The sequence below is a fragment of the Pogona vitticeps genome, chromosome 2, assembly GCF_051106095.1.
Source record: "Pogona vitticeps strain Pit_001003342236 chromosome 2, PviZW2.1, whole genome shotgun sequence".
Taxonomy (NCBI): domain Eukaryota; kingdom Metazoa; phylum Chordata; class Lepidosauria; order Squamata; family Agamidae; genus Pogona; species Pogona vitticeps.
This window is the reverse complement of record NC_135784.1, coordinates 160,154,602-160,172,726: the sequence shown is the minus strand read 5'-3', so window position 1 is coordinate 160,172,726 and position 18,125 is coordinate 160,154,602. Positions and strand designations below refer to the sequence as shown.

General features: G+C 40.3%; 1 protein-coding gene across 11 annotated transcripts in view; it reads left to right on the top strand.

Annotated features, from left to right (window-relative positions):
- The window catches only part of PECAM1 (platelet and endothelial cell adhesion molecule 1), a 90,443-nt gene that overhangs the window by 33,279 nt on the left and 39,039 nt on the right, over positions 1-18,125 (top strand). For all 11 annotated transcript variants that reach the window (XM_020782542.3, XM_020782532.3, XM_020782522.3 and 8 more), the window contains 9 exons: positions 1,116-1,409; positions 3,459-3,764; positions 5,359-5,628; positions 9,111-9,359; positions 11,595-11,879; positions 13,219-13,497; positions 14,708-14,818; positions 15,328-15,355; positions 16,596-16,666. In XM_020782542.3, coding sequence (XP_020638201.3) covers positions 1,116-1,409; positions 3,459-3,764; positions 5,359-5,628; positions 9,111-9,359; positions 11,595-11,879; positions 13,219-13,497; positions 14,708-14,818; positions 15,328-15,355; positions 16,596-16,666 — 1,893 coding nt within the window. The remainder of the gene's footprint in view (positions 1-1,115; positions 1,410-3,458; positions 3,765-5,358; positions 5,629-9,110; positions 9,360-11,594; positions 11,880-13,218; positions 13,498-14,707; positions 14,819-15,327; positions 15,356-16,595; positions 16,667-18,125) is intronic.

The following is an 18,125-nucleotide window of genomic DNA, read 5'->3' as shown; positions in this document are numbered from 1 at the left end:
AATTGATTTATTTTGAATTGTTTGTGAATGCTTCTGTCGGTGTAAATTGTGTCTGTGGGGTTTGTCAATTAATGGATGCCAGCATCATGTGATTGGGGCTGCAGGAAAACCTTGCAGTCCAATCTGAAAAGACAGCCAGCTGAAAGAGAAAGGTTTATTCCTGCGTTGAGCAGGGGATTGGACTTGATGGCCTTGCAGACCCCTTCCAACTTCACTTTTTTATGATTCTATGGGTGGGGAGAAGTGCTTTCTCCTTTGCAAGCCTAGAACCTGCCAATCTTGTCAATTTCTCTGGTCAGTTTCTCACTTACTGATCAGCCAGCCCTGGCTGCCAGTACCCTTGCTTCCTCTCCTCCTCCACCCTGTATCTGCCTGTGTGCCTACTTGTCTCCCTGCGCATGTGTCAGACTGCAGGGAAAGTTTGCAGTCTGACCTGTTTTAATTATTTTCTGTCATACCAGCTATCAGTATGCCAGGTTGCAAGAATTAAAAATAACACCATTAGCCACCATGGCTAATGGCTGTGAGAGTCCGCCAGTATGAGGGCAAATGGGCACAGGACAAAGCCTGAAATGCAAGCCTGAGGAAAAGTCATAGATGTTGCTAAGGCTGTTTTTGAAAATATGAATACTGTAAAAGCAAATAGTTTCTCTAGAAAGAACTGGCATTTTAGAGAGTGAATCTTCTGTTGAAATCCTATGTGGAGTCCATGCTGATATACTATATCAGCAAAACTATTCCAAAATAACCTGTTGTGCTTTTAACGGAGTAAGCATCAAGCTTCATTTGTTGTAGAGGTCTTACAATAAACTGTAGTTCCAGCTTTGTGTTGTTGCAAAATGTGTTTGTGTGTTGTCCAGAAACATAAAGAGTAGGACCTCTTGTTCGGGAAGATTGTTTCATCCTTTATACAAATGTTAGCAGATTTAACTGCTTCATTGATTAGTGGTGTAAAATATACTACACTGTTCAAAAGACATTTTTTTAAAATGACAGACATCCTAGTGATGCTGTGAACTGTCCTGAGCCAGTGGATCCTATGCAACCAACCGCTTCTGAAGAAACTGCCACCGTTATTTCTGAAACTAAAGAGTTAACATCTCCCTTCTTTCTAGTGTTCACCATCAATAAAGTCACACTGCGTGCTGATCCTTCTAACCAAGTGCAGAATGGAAGGCAAATCACCCTCAAGTGTTCTGCGGATATCAGCAAGAGTTACCATTTCCGGTTGAATTACACCTTTTCATTTTCTAAGTCCGACAAAATACTGTTCAACAGCACATCAGATAAAGAAGAAGCACAATACACCATCTTGAAGGCTAGGTATTCTGATTCAGGACAGTATGAGTGTTCATTGAGAGTTGAAGGAAAAGTTAAGTCCAGTGAACCTGTGACTATTACAGTTAAAGGTAGGTGTTTTTTTAACTTTCTGTGGGTATTTCCTAGTTAAGAATGCAACTGCATGTAAAACAATACTGTTGAATTTGAAAGGTCAACCACTTTCATTCTACTCCTCTATTTGAAAAACTATGTTTCCCCCCTCTGTTTCCATTCTTTTGTGTTTTCAGAAATCATCCTGACTGAACACACATTCATTTTAGTGTTTAGTTTGACCCTTCATTATTGTCTGCAAAATTTGTGTCTTTAGGCCTCTACATTTCACTATCTCCATTGTCCCATGATTATAATATTAAATTTATAGACATTAACATCAGATTTATTCCGTCTGCCCTTTCACCTCTGTTTTTTTTTTTTTTTTTTTGTAAAATTCCTCCTTGTTTTATGGCAGTTTTTCACAAATGTTCTATTATGGCATCCAATGCACTGTGGATGGATTTCAGATGCCATTCATTTCCACACTGCCCACAAGCACAATTGTTTTCTTTTTCCTTTTATTTTTTGCTTAACATACTTCAACCCTTCTTTTACTGTTAAAAAAAAAGACTCTCAAGATGGCTTCCAACAATGTAGTGTCATGAAGAACAATGAATAAATTGGCAATAACATTGGGAGATCATCAGTAAAACCAACAATAGCAATTCTACAAGTGTAGTGATTGTAATTAGTAAAAAGTGGAGGAATAAATGATTTTGAATTGATGGCTAAAACTCAGCCATATGTGTACCAGGTGGTGCGTGCATACACACACACACACACACACACACACACACACACACACACACACACACACACACAGATGCAATAAGATTTATGAGGAAGCTGTTCACTAGTATCAGCAGAGGAAAACATCTGCTTTGTCCTTCCCCCTCCCACACTCCACCTTTCTCTGATTTTTATATTTGATCAGGGAAAGGTATTCTTTTCCCTTCAGCTGCATTTTTCCAACTACAGTACTTAGCTAACTTCAGCAACATACTTTATTTCCACTGTATACACGTTTAACATACCATATAGTGTGGTCTTTAAAAATTCATATGAGGCGCATTTTCAAAGGCTGCTTCCCCCATGCCTTTCTGGGTATATCAGTGCCACAGAGAAGTTCTCAGGCTGACACACTTCTCAGTAACAACCTGCCTTGACATTATTAATTCCTTAATATTTGAATTCTTCTTTATTTTAACATTTTAATGTTAGTAAAGGTAAAGGTTCCACTTGACAATTTTTGTCCAGTCGTGTTCGACTCTAGGGGGTGGTGCTGCTCCCCGTTTCCAAGCCACAGAGCCATCGTTTTGTCCGAAGACAATCTTCCGTGGTCACATGGCCAGTGCGACTTAGACACAGAACGCTGTTACCTTCCCACCGTGGTGGTCCCTATTTATCTACTTGCATTTGCATGCTTTCGAACCGCTAGGTTGGCGGGAGCTGGGACAAGCGACGAGAGCTCACTCCGTCGCGTGGATTCGATCTTACGACTGCTGGTCTTCTGACCCTGCAGCACAGGCCTCTGCAGTTTAGCCCGGAGTGCCACCACATCCCTTTTTAATGTTAGAATTCTTCTTTATTTTAATATTTTAATTACATTTAATCTTCTGATCTTTTAATATTTGAATTCTTTCATACTGGAATAATTGACTGTTCTTAATTTTTAATATTATGTTTTTAATGATGCAAGCCACCTTGGAGCCTTTTTTTATTTTAGGAGAAAGGTGGAGTAAAATATTTTAAATAAATAAAATTTCATATTTTTATCAAATATAATAATACAGGTAGATCCCATGGATATTTGAAGAAAGAATTGTATTTAGTCCAGATATTAAATCCATTAGAGAAGCTGGGATTGTCCCATGATGCTTAAAGTAGTTCAGGAACATGTGGCTCTCCAGATGTTGTTCAGCTGCAACTCCCATGATCCTTCACCATTATGTTGGCTATGGCTGATGGGAACAGTAATCCAACAACATCTGCAGAGTCATCACTTCCCTGCTGTTGCCTGAGGTTTTTTCCTGGGTGACTATATTTTGATTAACGCCTTGCCATTTTATTTTCCTTTTGAAAAGGAATAATGAAACCACAGCTGAAGGTCCAGAAAGCAGAAGTGATGGAAGGTGAAAAAGTGTCTTTACGCTGTGAAATTCCAGAAGAAGATCCTCCCTTTTATTTCACTATTTTTAAAATCCCACATTCTTCAAATCCACTTAAAAAAAATAAGTCACGGGAAGCAGTGTCTAAAAACTTCGCTGAGTTTGAATTCCCCATTGATGCAGGGGACAAAATTCTGCACTTTGAATGTACTGTTGGAATGGCTTCCATGAGGGGAATTGAGACATCTGAACCCAGTAACAAAATATTGGTGACTGTCATAGGTAAGTTTGAACTTACGAATTGTAATTTTTATTTAATCATTTCTAGATATCTCCTTAATTTCTGTGTTCATTTGTTTTAAATCCAAGACATCTTTTGTTTGAAAAATACTGCATCCATCTTCCACCATATTAACGGTTACAATATAGTTCAAAATTGCAGCCATAATTCTTTGTACCTATCTCTTTTCTAGCTAGAAGATCTGGGGCATCTAGCAAATATCTTCCAAAATTAGATTGTTAAGAACAGTAAGCATTTTTGAGGTATTTGAACATAATGTTTCACGAACATGCAGGGGACAGGCATTTTTGCCCTGTGTTATGTGTGTCTGTTAGACTGCCTGAATGGATCCCTATACAGTATAAATAGCTATACAGTAGATTGGAGGCATGTCTATACAGGCAGCTGGGCACCCAGCAAAGATTTCCATCTTGCAGATGGAGACCTCTGCATGAGTGGCCACTTTTTGCAGAAATGATAATTAAAGGCCTGTCATGTGACAGACCTGCTACTGCAAAGAGCACAGTAGGTGAAGTCATATGTCACAATAAACCATGGGTTGTATTAATCATGGTTTATTGCTCAAGCTCTGAATTGTGCAACAGTTGCACAGTCAAACAGATCCAGGTGCTGGAGGATACACTTGTGTCAAATTGCCCAGCCCAAGTAGTGTTTGCAGGTACCGTATAGCTGCAAAGCCTTGGTGTGGCAAAGCCAACCCTGGTGCCCCGAGCTAACCAGACCAATGTACTTTCTCCAAAACCTTAAAACAGGATTTGTCCCAATGTACGTACCCCATGATCCCAAATACTCCCAAAGTCATGCCAGGTGAGAGAAATCATGGGCACCACCGCCAACATGACCGCCCACCACCCATTTGTCAAGAGAAACAAAACTCTGCATTCCAGTTCCCCCAGGCCATGCTCTGCACCCATAGCATGGGCTGGGCTGGGGGTGAGGTGGAGGTGGGGAGAAGACTGAAGCAGCACTGCCTCTCCTTGAACCAGAGCACATCCTCTGTAAGCCTCTAGGAAAACCAGAGTAAAGCCTGGACTTCTCTGGTGCACATTGGAGGCTCTGCCCTCCGACTTCCCAGTCATAGGTGTACCAGGATAAAGCTTCTCTGATTGGCTGGGTCAGGAGGTGCCTGGCCAATCAGCTTCAAGGCAGATTGGAAGCTTCTGACTTCCTGAGTTGGCCCTTGGAGCCTTCTGAAGATGATGGCCACTTCTTCGCTGTAAACACACGCTGACTGCTGACCGCAAACCTGGTAGGTTGGGATGCCAAGCATCTTTTTTTCTGTGGTGCAAGGCAGAATTTGTGACATATTGAATATTCTTGCCTTATTTAGAATTTCTACAGACAAATATGTGTTTTTTTAAAAATTCTTAATTACTAAGGCACTGCATTCATAAGTTCTTTTGTTTACAAAATCCTATACTGGGACCAAAGAAAATTACTGACCCGTTCTTCCTATATTGATAAAAGGCTTTCTAGTAGGAATAAACATCAAAATATTTAAATGAAGTTCTGCTATCTTTCCATGTATTATTTATGTCCTTGATTTCTCTCTCTCTCTTTTTCTCTCTCTCGCAGAACCGTTTTCCATTCCTAAAATAACCATTCAGCCACCACAGAATATCACAGAAGGAGATAGAATTGATATAAAATGTACAACTGTCTTGGCCCCCCAGAGTCCGATTGAAATTATCATCCAGAAGGATAAGACAATCCTTAACAGCACAAAAGGAAAAGAGACAGCGACATACTCCAAAATAGCCACCATGGAGGACAATGGTGATTATACATGCAAAGCAGAATTGGGGAGCGTGTCCAAAATCAACACAGTAAATGTGGCAGTGGCTGGTAAGAGCTTCTTCTGTTTCACTTGTGCTAGCATGCAGAACAGATTTGTGTGTGTGTGTGTGTGTGTGTATGCCTAGGAGCTAAATCTATCTTTTGAAAGTGTGGGGAAGCAGACAAGAGTTCTGGTTTCTCTGTAGCACAACAGCTGTTAGGTACTATGTGGAGGATGAGTTTGACTTGCCTTGGGTGAGGATGATGGAGAGGAGGGGAGCAGCATGGGGCACAGGCTTCACCACTTCTCTGCCCACTGCCCACTATTGCCCTCATTCAAATTGTGTCCTGCTGTTTGCCTTGGCTTCCAGAGGAGATGGCTTTTCTCCTTGTTGATTTCAAATACAATTTGAAATGTCTGTGGGTATGTCCAAGATCCCTGTAATGTACAATTTGGCTTTTGTGGAAGCTTCAGCACTCTGAAGGCAGTTGCTGAAATTCTTTTTGCTTCCTGTTTCAAGAGTGTGCCTGCACTGTAGGTAAAATACTGTTTGGTCCACAGTTTATCAAATTGGGCTTCCCTGGGTGAATTGCTGTAGCAGTCCAGACAATTTGCAAGAGTTTGTCAGGGCAGAGGCAGAAAGATTAGTTTGCATAGAACTGCAGCAGCAGAAGCTACTATGCTGACAAGGTGCTAATTGGCAATTTTGATTATGCTGACTACAGAATTCTGTAAGATGTAATCCATAAAAGTAGCTTTCCCAACCCCTACAAGTAGCCCAGGAGAACATTTAGAACTTGTGGGCAGAATCCTGTTGTCAAGTTTGGCATTAATTTAGCAAAGTAATATAAGTTGTAGTGGCAAATTGCTGCTAATTAATGAAACACTAGTTGCATTTCTGCTTCTGCGCTGATTCCCATAATCAGGAATGCAACCAGCTCTTCTTTAATTATCAGCATTTCACTGCTTGATATACCTTACTTCACTTGAACACATGCAAATCATCAATAGAACTCTGTTGGAAATATGTTTTTTCAAAGCTAGTGACTTAAGGATGCAGTGTTAACAGTATTTTTCATTGAACTTGACTCCAGTAGTGAATGTAGCTTTTATTTTATTTTATTTTATGTACTTTAATATACTTTTATGTACTGTTAATGGCACCACCATACTGATGTTTTCCGTGCTTTCCACAGTTTTCAGGGTTGCTACTATTCCTTGTCATCTATTGCACAGTGATACTAAACTAAATTAATTAAATGGAAATCCCAAGGTATGGTGTGTGGGGAGAATTACAGTTACCAGGGATGCAGAAAGAAACTCCCCCTCCCAGTCCCACTGCTTCCTCAGAGTTGCTTCACTACTCCACTGTTCAATGAGATGCTCCATCTATATCACTGGTTTCCAACCTTGGGTCCCCAGATGTTCTGGGACCAAGACTCCCAGCAGCCTTCATCACCAGCTGTGCTGGCCAGGATTTCTGGGAGTGGTAGTCCAAGAACATCTGAGGACCCAAGGTTGGGAACCACTGATCTATATGGTATCTAATGGGCAGTGAAACTACTTTTCCCAGGAAGCAATTGGATTGAGAGGATGTTTCTTCCTTCTTCTTAGCCAAATCACATAAGATGGAGCAGACACCTTCTTTCGCCTCTCCTAGTTACAGACGTCTTCCTAGGGGGATTCTAAGTAACTTCTGGGACTGAGAATCCTAGAATTACAAAAATCTCATCCCTATGACTGACATTACTTTAAAGCCTGTGAATACTGAATGGGGTATAGAATAATGGACTCATGAAGTTGGAAGGGGCCTGTAAGGCCATTGAGTCCAACCCCCTGCTCAAGGCAGGAATCCAAATGAAAGAACATATGCCAGGTGTTTGTCTAAATTTCTGTTGAGTGCTTTCAGCATTGGAGCGCTCACCAACTCTCAAAGTAATAGGTTCCATTCTTATACTGCTCTAATAGTTAGGAAGTTTCCTCTGATATTCAGCTTCAATATGGCTTCCTGTAACTTGAGCCCATTGTTGCGTGTCCTGCAGTCTGGGATGATCAAGAACAGATCCTGCCCCTCCTCTCTGTGACGACCTTTCAAGTATTTGAAAAGTGCTATCCTGTCTCCCTCTCAGTCTTCTTCTCTCAAGGCTAAACACGCTGAGTTCTTTCAGCCTTTCTTCACAGGGCTTGGTTTCTAGCCCACTGATCCTCCATTGTCATGTTCTGCCCTGGGGATGAGCAGCACCTCCTTGCTCAAGGCAACATGGATCCTGGGTTTGCTGAAATACCTCTTAATCAGTCTGTGTTTGCATATTAACCCAAAAATGATGCATATCTCTAATTACCAGATTCGTTTCTGTGACTGGAAGCCAATATGAAATCTTTATATTGGACAGGCCTCCTCTGAATACTAGTTGCCCAGAGTTTCCTCATGGCCTGGTTAACACAGTAGTCCCCACTGGTCTTCAGATATCAGATCTGCTCAGATATGAGTGTGGCTGCATAACATCTTCCTAAGCCCTGTGCATGGCAGTTGTATTGTAGATCCACACTGAAGTGTAAGGAGAGCATTCCCGAGATAAACTTTCACATGTTTCTAACTACACCGTGTAGGTTGTCAGAGTAGGAACTACCTAGTCTATACAGTATCATGGACAGCTCTGGTGCCTCTTTGTGATAAGTGAAGGTGGTAGATGATACATTTTTAGACTCTAAATAAAACCTATTCAGACTTTGACATTTCATTTCACCTCATGTTAAAAAAAAATCCACTTACTGTTGCATGGCAAGAGAATATAGCTGTATTCTTGTCCCATTTCCCATTCAACAAATCCAAAATTCTCCTTGTGGTAGTAATTTTATTTGGCCAGTTCAGTAGTTACTAAATAATGTGCAAGTTTGGAGGTATCCTGAACTCTTTATTAAGCAAGTTATAGGTAAAATAAAAAGGAAGGAAGGAGACAAGTGACTGATAATCTGCATTAGTTGTCATTTTGAGATAGAAAGCGGGTAGTGGCTGCAGATATTCAAGTTTATAATGTTTAGGATCCCTGGCATTTAACTAGATTTGTGTTCATTCCAAGTTGGCTAGATAGCTCAGTGGTTTAGATCAGTGGTTCTTAACCTTTGTTACTCGGATGTTTTTGAACTGCAACTCCCAGAAACCCTAGCCAGCACAGTTGGTGGTGAAGGCTTCTGGGAGTTGCAGTCCAAAACTCCTGAGTAACCCAAGGTTAAGAACCAGTGGTTTAGATAGAGCTTGAGAGTTCAGTTCCTCACAGCACCTCCCAATTCTCTAATTTTATGACTCTATAAACTGTTGGATATGCTAAGTGGCAGTTTTCCTGTCAACAAATGTTACAGCTGGAGTGGTTGAAAAATACTGTACATGATAATCCACAACAAAAATGCTAGGTTCATGTGATACATGATTGCCACCCATCAGCCATTATTATGTAAAAACTGCACATTTCTTATATTGTGCATTGATCTTTGTTGAAAGACCTCAAGAGGACTACCTGTATGCGTGTCTGTTTTTTCATATATTTTGCAGAACTGTTTTCCAAACCAAAAATGGTTCGTGACAAAACACATTTTGATGAAAACTCCAGGTTCCAAGTTCAGTGCCGGGTTAATGGCCCACTACCGATAAAGGTCTCACTCATGAAGAATGGCAAAGTGTTGGTCAACGGAAGTAATTATTCTAAAAAAGCTGAGGTAGCTGACAGTGGAAACTATGTATGCAAGGCTGAAGCCAAAGGGATTGTTAAGCAAAGTGATCCAGTATTGCTTGAAGTTTATGGTAAGTTAATCTGGACATATGAGAGTCTGTTTAACTTTGATAATTTAGTCCTATATATGTGATTCAATTATAATTTTTCTGAGCCAGATATGTGTAAGTTATGATCTGAAAGGCATTTCAGATAGAATTAACAGTATTTCCACTGTGCATTTCCACATAGATCTAACCCATTCCCTCATGTTGGAGGTGTGGCGTTGGAAATAGACGTTTAAATGTATTATTATTATTATTATTATTATTATTATTATTATTATTATTATTATTATTATTATTATTATTATTATTATTATTATTATTATTATTATTATTATTATTATTATTATTATTATTAAACTTATACACCTCCCATTTAGCCATAGTCTAATCTGGGTGGCTCACAAAATACAGAGTAAAAACAATTAATATATAATGACAATTTCTAACATTTACACAATAGACGATAGTTAAAAATAGAGGAAGAGAAGAGGTAAGTTAAGTAATGCCCGGAGGGAAGGCCTGCTTATATAACCAGGCCTTGAGTTGGTTTTTAAAAATGCCCAGCAAGGAAGCCAAACGGATCTCGGGGGGGAGGAGTTTGTTCCAGAGACTGGGAGCCACTGCCAAGAAGGTCCCGTATCTTGTTTATTTCTTTCTGGGCCTCCCTTGGCGTTAGGCTCCTCAGTTGCCCCTCCTGGCTAGATTGGGTGATACGAGTAGATCTAGGTGGGAGGAGGCATTCTGCCAAGTATCGAGGTCCCAAACGTTTTAGGGCTTGTAATGCTGAGAGTCTGCATATGGGACTTCAGCATAGGCATTCTTCAGTCTCAAGAGACTATGGTAACATGCTCTGTATCGAGGAGTGTCATTTCCAGAGCATGAAGCCTGGGTAAAGTAATATGGAGGATAAGCTGTTACCCAAGCAGCAGATCCCCCTCTCCATGTTGCTGAAATGGTCCAATGGAAAGGCAAGAGCCAATACAACTGGTTCCAGCAACATCGCAGGAGTTGGCAGAACGACACGAACTGCCTTCGGGACTCCTATAGGTTAACTCCTGAAGCCTTTTCCATGAGTGGATATAGCCACAAGGCAGTGCAGCACTTGCATAGAATGTCCAGCAGACTGCTGTGCATTTACACCTTAGCATGGTTTGGCTGCAGGGAAGGAAGAAAACAGGGCTCCTCCATTTATCTTTGTGCTGAGCCTTCTGCAGGTGCAGCTGGACTTAGTACAATGTCTATCTTTACTGTGCAACTCGCATTTAGTGTTCTGTGTTTTGTGACTGCATCCAATAGGGAGCACGGAAAAATATTTACAGTGACCAAAGACTCTGTGTAAGCAATGCTGAAATTTCTCGCAATGTACTCTAATATATTCGCGAAGGCTTTCACGGCCGGGATCTAATGGTTGTTCTGGGTTTTTCGGGCTCTTTGGCCATGTTCTGAAGGTTGTTCTTCCTGACATTTCGCCAGTCTCTGTGGCCGGCATCTTCAGAGGACAGCACTGAAGATGCCGGCCACAGAGACTGGCGAAACGTTAGGAAGAACAACCTTCAGAACACGGCCAAAGAGCCAGAAAAACCCAGAACAACCAATATACTGTAACTTTAACCAAATACTTCTTTAAAATACACAACGGTGGTATGACAATGTTATTTACTGTGGTAATGAATTCAAAATACAACACACACTTATATATATCACATACACATCTTCTCAGTAATTTGAAATGGAACTTATCTCATTTCAGCCCCAGCAAACGCCAACAGTTTGTTAATGAGCATTGGGCTTCTTCATATCTCAGAATGACTCTGCCCGTTTTGTTACTCTTTTTCCAAACAAATCTTTGGTGTTTAGCTTTTCTGTGTGTACTTTGATTTTGAATATACTACTGCTGTAGCTTCTTCCTCTACTGCTCACATAGTATCAAAAGGATTCTTTTGAGAGAAGAGAACATTACACAACATTTCCACGCCACTATTGTGTATCTTAAAGAAGCACCGTAATGGGGTAAAGTTAGATCTTCCATGTTAGCCTAAGAGATTGATTAATTGATTGAAAACATTTTTACCCTGTCTTTCTCCTTAAAAAGGGTCCAAGGTGACTTGCGTCACTAAAGGGAAGCATGCCTAGAGTACATTATTACAAGTATTAAAAGCAACTTTTCTCCCTCTTGGTGGTTTTATCTACTTAATGAAGAAATTCTGCACTGAATTATTCGCGCAGCCACTTACAGACCACTTTTACATTTATTTTCAGCTCCCGTTTCCCGGCCAGTCCTTTCCCAACCAGTTTCGCAAGTTGCAGTGCTGGGGAAGCATTTCGTTCTGTACTGCAGTTCCCTATATGGAACTCCGCCTATCACTTATACGCTGTACCAAGGGAACATAACGATTAAGAATGAAATGATAGGACAAAGTAATCTCACAGCAAAGTTTGAGGTCCAAGCAACTACTAGGCACCCACCACAAGAATACTGGTGTACGGCTAAAAATGGCCACTCCGTAGCCCAACGAAGCCGTGCGCTAAACATCACAGTGATAGGTAAGTGTTTGGTGTGTGGTTGTTGATTAAGGACAGCCATATGGGCTAACTTTCAAAGCCTTTAAAGCCAGGAAGGGGCTTTTCTGGCCCTTCAGATGTCATTGAACCATTTACTTTTGTGACTTCTCATGGTCAGATCCTGATCAAGCTAACTGACCACCTCAGTGCAACAGAATATATATAGATATGCACTCTTTTTAAACAATTATTATTAATGATGAGGTTAAAGGTTTATAAAACAAATTATCCATTTGTTTCTCATAAAATCAATTTCTTGAACTCTAACATTGCCTTTAGCTATACTGACAAGGGGCCGATAGGTGCTGGATGCAACAACCAACATCCAGAGGACCATACCTTCCTTTCCCTGTTCTTTGTATTAAGAATAGGCATTTTATTATTGATGCAGAAAACCTGCACTTTTTTGCATGAAAGGTGTAGGCCAAATCCTACTGTTGTCTGTCATTAGCCATCTGTAACATGCTGTGGATTGCAGCTAATTGACCGTGTGCAGTGGGTGTCTCAGAAACATATTTACTCCCACGCCAGATTGAGCAACTAAGAACCACCCTGCCTCCTTGTTGGTTAGCTGCAATCAGCTGCAACAAGTTACACAAACCTTTTAGGGGCATGGCACCATGAATCCAACCATCCTTTTGCATGCTTGTGCCACAAGGATAGAAATCATGATACCAAGAAGGAAATAGAACATCTCTGGAGTAGCTGTGATCAACCCAACATGAAGACGTTGTTAAGAGTAAAATTAATAAGAGAACTTCATTTTATCTGAGGCCAGTTTGTATCCCCAAATTACTTATATAGTTAACAAGCAGGTAAATAAACTTGGGACATACCTAGGTGACTGGCCTGTGTAGCAGGGAACTTTTGAGTCTCCAGTTGATTTCGACCTCAGCTCTCAGAACTCTAGTGCTCCAAAATGTATTTTAGAGGATGAAACATTTCCCAGACTTGTTCTATAAGCATGTCCCAACATGTTCATAGAGCACATGGCACTAACTTGACCAGAAAAAAGTAGCCATTTTAATTCATGGCGTTGAACCATGGGTTGTCAAGGTGCAAGCTCTATTATTTGAATATATTTCCTGTGACACCTTTGCACTTATGAAAAAGGATTTAAAATCATATTATTGGCAAGAGTTCTGTGTCCTCCAGTTGATTTCAACCTGAAATGTCCGTGTGCGATTGGCCTTTATATCGCCTCTTTCTACCGACTTCCAGTACTTCCATTATTTGTCACACCACAAGCATTTCCACTGTACTGTTTTACAAATACTGTAGCTACTTTTGGGGCCTCATCTTTGTATATGTTTGTTCACAGCTCCAGTCGTCAACATAACACTCACAAAACAACCAGACGGGGATGTAGAAGATGGTGGAGACTTTGTCCTTTTCTGTGAAGTCCGTTCTGGATCTTTTCCGATTGAGTTCACCTTTTTTAGAGAAAACCATGTGACATTTTTATATAAGAAGAAGGTGAATGAAAATAAAGCTCATTGGCACAAGACAGGACTCATAAGTCAAGATGGAGGGAAGTACTTTTGCAGAGCTGATAACCAAGCAAAGTTATCTCTAAAGAGCAACACCGTCACGGTCAGCAGTAAGTTCTGCTCTTTGTGCAGAAAGCATTTAGAGAAATACGTAACTGGGTGCCTTTCAGGTTATTTTAAGGTGGGGCCCCCAAAGCTAGCATTGCTGGTTATAGTTGGAATACTTGACTTTTCCATGCTTTGATTATAAGAGCTTATACTGTATGTTGACTAGATTTTCAAACAAGAGGACAATACTGGACATGTGAAGGGCAAATTTCCCATGTAGGCTGGTTTTAGTATTCTTCCTCCTTTCAATGGAACCCTTGCCTTTAAAAAAATGCACTGGTAGCCAGCTAAAAACTACTTGCTGGTGTAAAGAATATTTATCCATTTATCTATTTATCTATTTATCCATTTATTTATCCATTTATTTATCCATTTATTTATTTATTTATTTGTTTGTTTGTTTGTTTGTTTGTTTGTTTGGCTAGTTGCTAGCTAGCTAGCTTCTAGATGACTCAACTTAGTGAAATACTACTCAGGGCAGTTTACATAATTAAGCAAAACATACAAACTAAAATAATAAAGGGATGCATAGATAATGCCACAAAAACAGGAAGGCAAGCAAGGATTGTCACCTGGTAGCTTAGGTGAACTAAAATTATATAAACCGTACCATAGTAACAAAATGTCCAGTGATATAATAAAATAATCAATAACTGCAATAGAATACAGGTCTCAAAAATTAACCTAGAATTTTGCCAAAGTCCTCCTTAAATAATTCAGTTTTTGCTGATCTTTTAATGATTTGTAGGGAGGGGGGCTGTCTAATTTCTGGTGGAGGTTTATTCCACAGAAAAAGCCTAGGTCCTAGTATTCTTTTTCCTTATTTGCCTCATGGTAGACACTCTCAACAGTGCAACCTGAGAGGAACGGGCTGGACAGATAGATACCCTTCAGGGAAGGCGCTCCAATAGGTAAAATGAGAAGGAATGGTAGAATTACTGTATCCTATGATTAATGATGATTTGAGTATCATTACTGTGTATCCTTGTGACACTTGTCTCACTAAAACATACAGTCATGTGAAAAAGGAAGTCCACCTTCTTTGGATTTTGTGGTTTCACATTTGTAGTGTTTCTTCATAGCTATCTAGACTGGCATCCCTGAGTACCTCAGGAGATGCCCGTACGTTACAGCAGTGTGTTGATGCAGTAATAGCTCAGTAGTACTGTATATTATGCCTGAATCATGACACAAATTTCTTTGGATTTATAGTTGTTTTGGCTTCATGGAAGAAAATGCTCATAGTGACAATTATCATGCTCCTGCTTCTTGGTGCTGCCATTGCGATAGCCCTCAGGTGGTGGTGTCGTAAGAAGGCAAAAGGTAACTGAGTTTTCACTGATTTGGCAAAACCTTCTGACTTGTACTCCCCATATTAAATGTCCACACCAAGTGCACTTCTCAAGACTGGCTCCTATCTATTGCCCCCTTTCTATAACATTTTCATTCATTGTTTCTGCTATTTATTTATTTTTTATTTATTTATTTAATTTATATGCCGCCCACTCTACCCAAAGGTCTCTGGGCGGCTTATGACTTTTTGTTTACCATTGTTAGCTAGAAACCAAGATTAACAAGCTACACATAATCATGCATACAAACTAATAATGGAAACTAATTGGAGTTAATATTAACAGTTACCAACCAATGCTTAATGTTTTGCTGAAGTATTTAAGGAAATTTTGGGGAGACTATTTAAGGAAATTGTGAACCCAGAAGTCCTTTGTCCAATACTGGGTTGACAGCATGTTATATTGCTTCATTTATTTATACAAATGTGTTTCTATACAGTACCATATAGTAAACTGCTGTTATTTTCCATTTTTTTCAAGCCAGAGGTGATTTTGTGGAGTTGGACAGGTAGGTTGATTTCCTACTGTTCAAACTGAGACATTTCTGAAAAATGTGCAATGATGTATATATCCCTCCCCCCCCCCCCACTTTGTGTGTCACTTTTCAGAACAGATGCATTGAATTACTAAGTGAAGTAGACTCCATGCAGGGAGAAAATTAGAATAGATTTTACTATAAGAATGGCATGCTAGCACAAGCAGATATACAAATACTATATTAAAGTACACATACTTCAGATGGCACCGCTGGTTCTGATGATCGTAAATTATACTCTAATGCGATCACCTGTCTATGAATAATAATGACAAAAATCCAAGAATACCATCAAAATCTGTGGAAGCAACTCCAGGTCTCCAGGGATCCACCATATTTTGGAATATAACCTGAGTGGTATGAATCCCTTTTATTAAAAAAAACTTCTGCTGGGGGAAGGACCAAGTTTCAAGAGCCCAAGCCAAGATGTTGGTTTGCTTCTGACTGCTCTGCTGTTGGATTCTTCTTGTTTGTATTCCATTTTGTACACATCTTGGAGATCCTGTTAGGTAGAAATAGAAATATTTGTTTAGAATGACTCTATTTTAATCCTTTGTTGTTCTGTGACTATTATGTGCTGTAATTTTGAATTCCTGACAACATTTTAGCCACATGTGTCCATCCAACCTAGATGCTAATAGCTAGAGACATCAGGGTGGGTGGGTTTGTAAACTGGCTTGTTCATAATACATAGCATTAGAAGTACCTGTGATCTCACTCTGATTTTTCAGATTGCATGCCTTCTGTGCTGCACCAAAACTATAGGTGCATTTATAGGAGTTTGATTCTATTTTTACTGCCATGGTTCCATCCTAATGAATGCTTGTATTGGCAGTTCAGCGAGATTAGAATTCTCTTCCAGAGAGCTATAGCACCCTCCCCTGAAGAATTCTGTGCACTCCATCAGACTAGACATCCCAGGATTCCAAAGGTGCCACTGTGGTTAAGGCAGAATCAAATTGTTCTAACTGTGCAGTGTAGCTGCAGCTCTTTCTTAGGTAGAGCTGGCAGACTTGAGTTTTTGGATTAGAAACCTCAGAATTCATCATTCAGCTGGACATGTTATGTGGGGAATTCTGGGAGTTGTAGTCTAAAAACACGTATCTGCATAGCTTTAAGGTAGCAGGCGCGAGAGAGTGTTCCAGAGATAAACTTAAATTGTCAAAATGTCAGCGTCTCCTCATATTCTACCCTGGATTTATTTTCATTTTAGAAAACAAGCAACCATTTCAACAAGCGAGAAGCTGACGTCAGGACAGAATAATGAAGGGGAATTCTATTATGGTAATTTGTTAACTCTGTTTTGGATGGCTATTTATATTAAAAACAAAGGATGTGATCAGACGGCGGAAAAGGTGCATGTCCAATTGAACTGGAAAGGGCTGTCTTGCAGGGGTCGATCTTCCTTAAATTGACCGTGCCGTTTGCTAGGGAATTGCTTCAGCTGAGGTCGAAAAAGTTGTAGCCCTACAGCTAGACCAAAAAACATCCAAACTGGGCACAGATTTGGATCAGGATGGAGCACAATTCCCCATACATCATGTGATCACTAAGAAATAGATTGTACTGGACCAGTCCACAAGTCCAAAATCTGATCCATTTTCCCATGTGCTCATGCCCAAATATTATCTTAGCATGTGTAGCTTTCAATAATAAATATTTTATTGATATCCAAGCATGGGTATATGGAATAGCCTTTTACTTAATATGGTAACACACTGTAAAGGAGAATGTGCAGTACAACAAAGTCTGTGTGTGTGCGTGGGGGGGGGTAATCACAACTGGCATAGCAGAATTTGGCCAGACATAAGGAATGCTGAATGAATGGGGTGGTATACATAGTGTTCAGTTTTATATCTTTCACAGGTTTTTAAATACATGTAATAACTTTATGTGCAGTTGCAGAGAATTTAAAAGAGGGTAGCACCGGGATCATTGCTGTCAAACTGCTGCTGCCATCATCCAGGCCGGAAATGTCTTAGGTGGGGTGATGAGAACTGGTCTAGGTGAATGAAAATTGTGCAGGTTCAGTGCATTCCAAATTGCCTCCTTAGAAGTCAAAGAATCACAACTAAAAGAGGAGATTTTTGCTGGATTTCCCTGGTCCAGGAAGGCACTGTAGTTGCTGCTGATAGCAATGGGACCTGCTATCCTCCCCCCCATATGATAAGTTTCTCCCCCTTGAAATCAGCAGCCAGTGAACCATGATCAGCATACTTGCTGTTCTATCCCAGCTCAGATGTCAGGTTGTCTGATGGCCAAACTACATCCTTACAGTTAGGAGAATCATGTGGACCTGGGCAAGCTCCTTCTCTAATCTATTTCGGGATAGCGTCAGCAATGATTGAGCATGAACCCAGTGTAATCTTCAGTTACCAAATCTAACCATAATTTGCTGTCAAACCAGGAGTGCTGTGAAACTAGGATTTAAAAGCTGACTTATATCTTTGCTTTGAGAGGGAACATTAATTATGTGTGATGATGGTATGGTTTGGATGTCACAGCAAAACACTGCACTCTCTGAAGAGGAAAAGGAGGGATAAGGACAGGATATATCCAAAGAGAGTTTGACTCTATTGGATGGTTTCAGTTGGGTATTGGGTATTAGCTCCTGTGTATGATAAAGGTAAAGATTCCCCTTGACAATTTTTGTCCAGTCGTGTTCAACTCTAGGGGGCGGTGCTCATCCCCGTTTCCAAGCCATAGAGCCAGCGTTTGTCCGAAGACAATCTTCCGTGGTCAC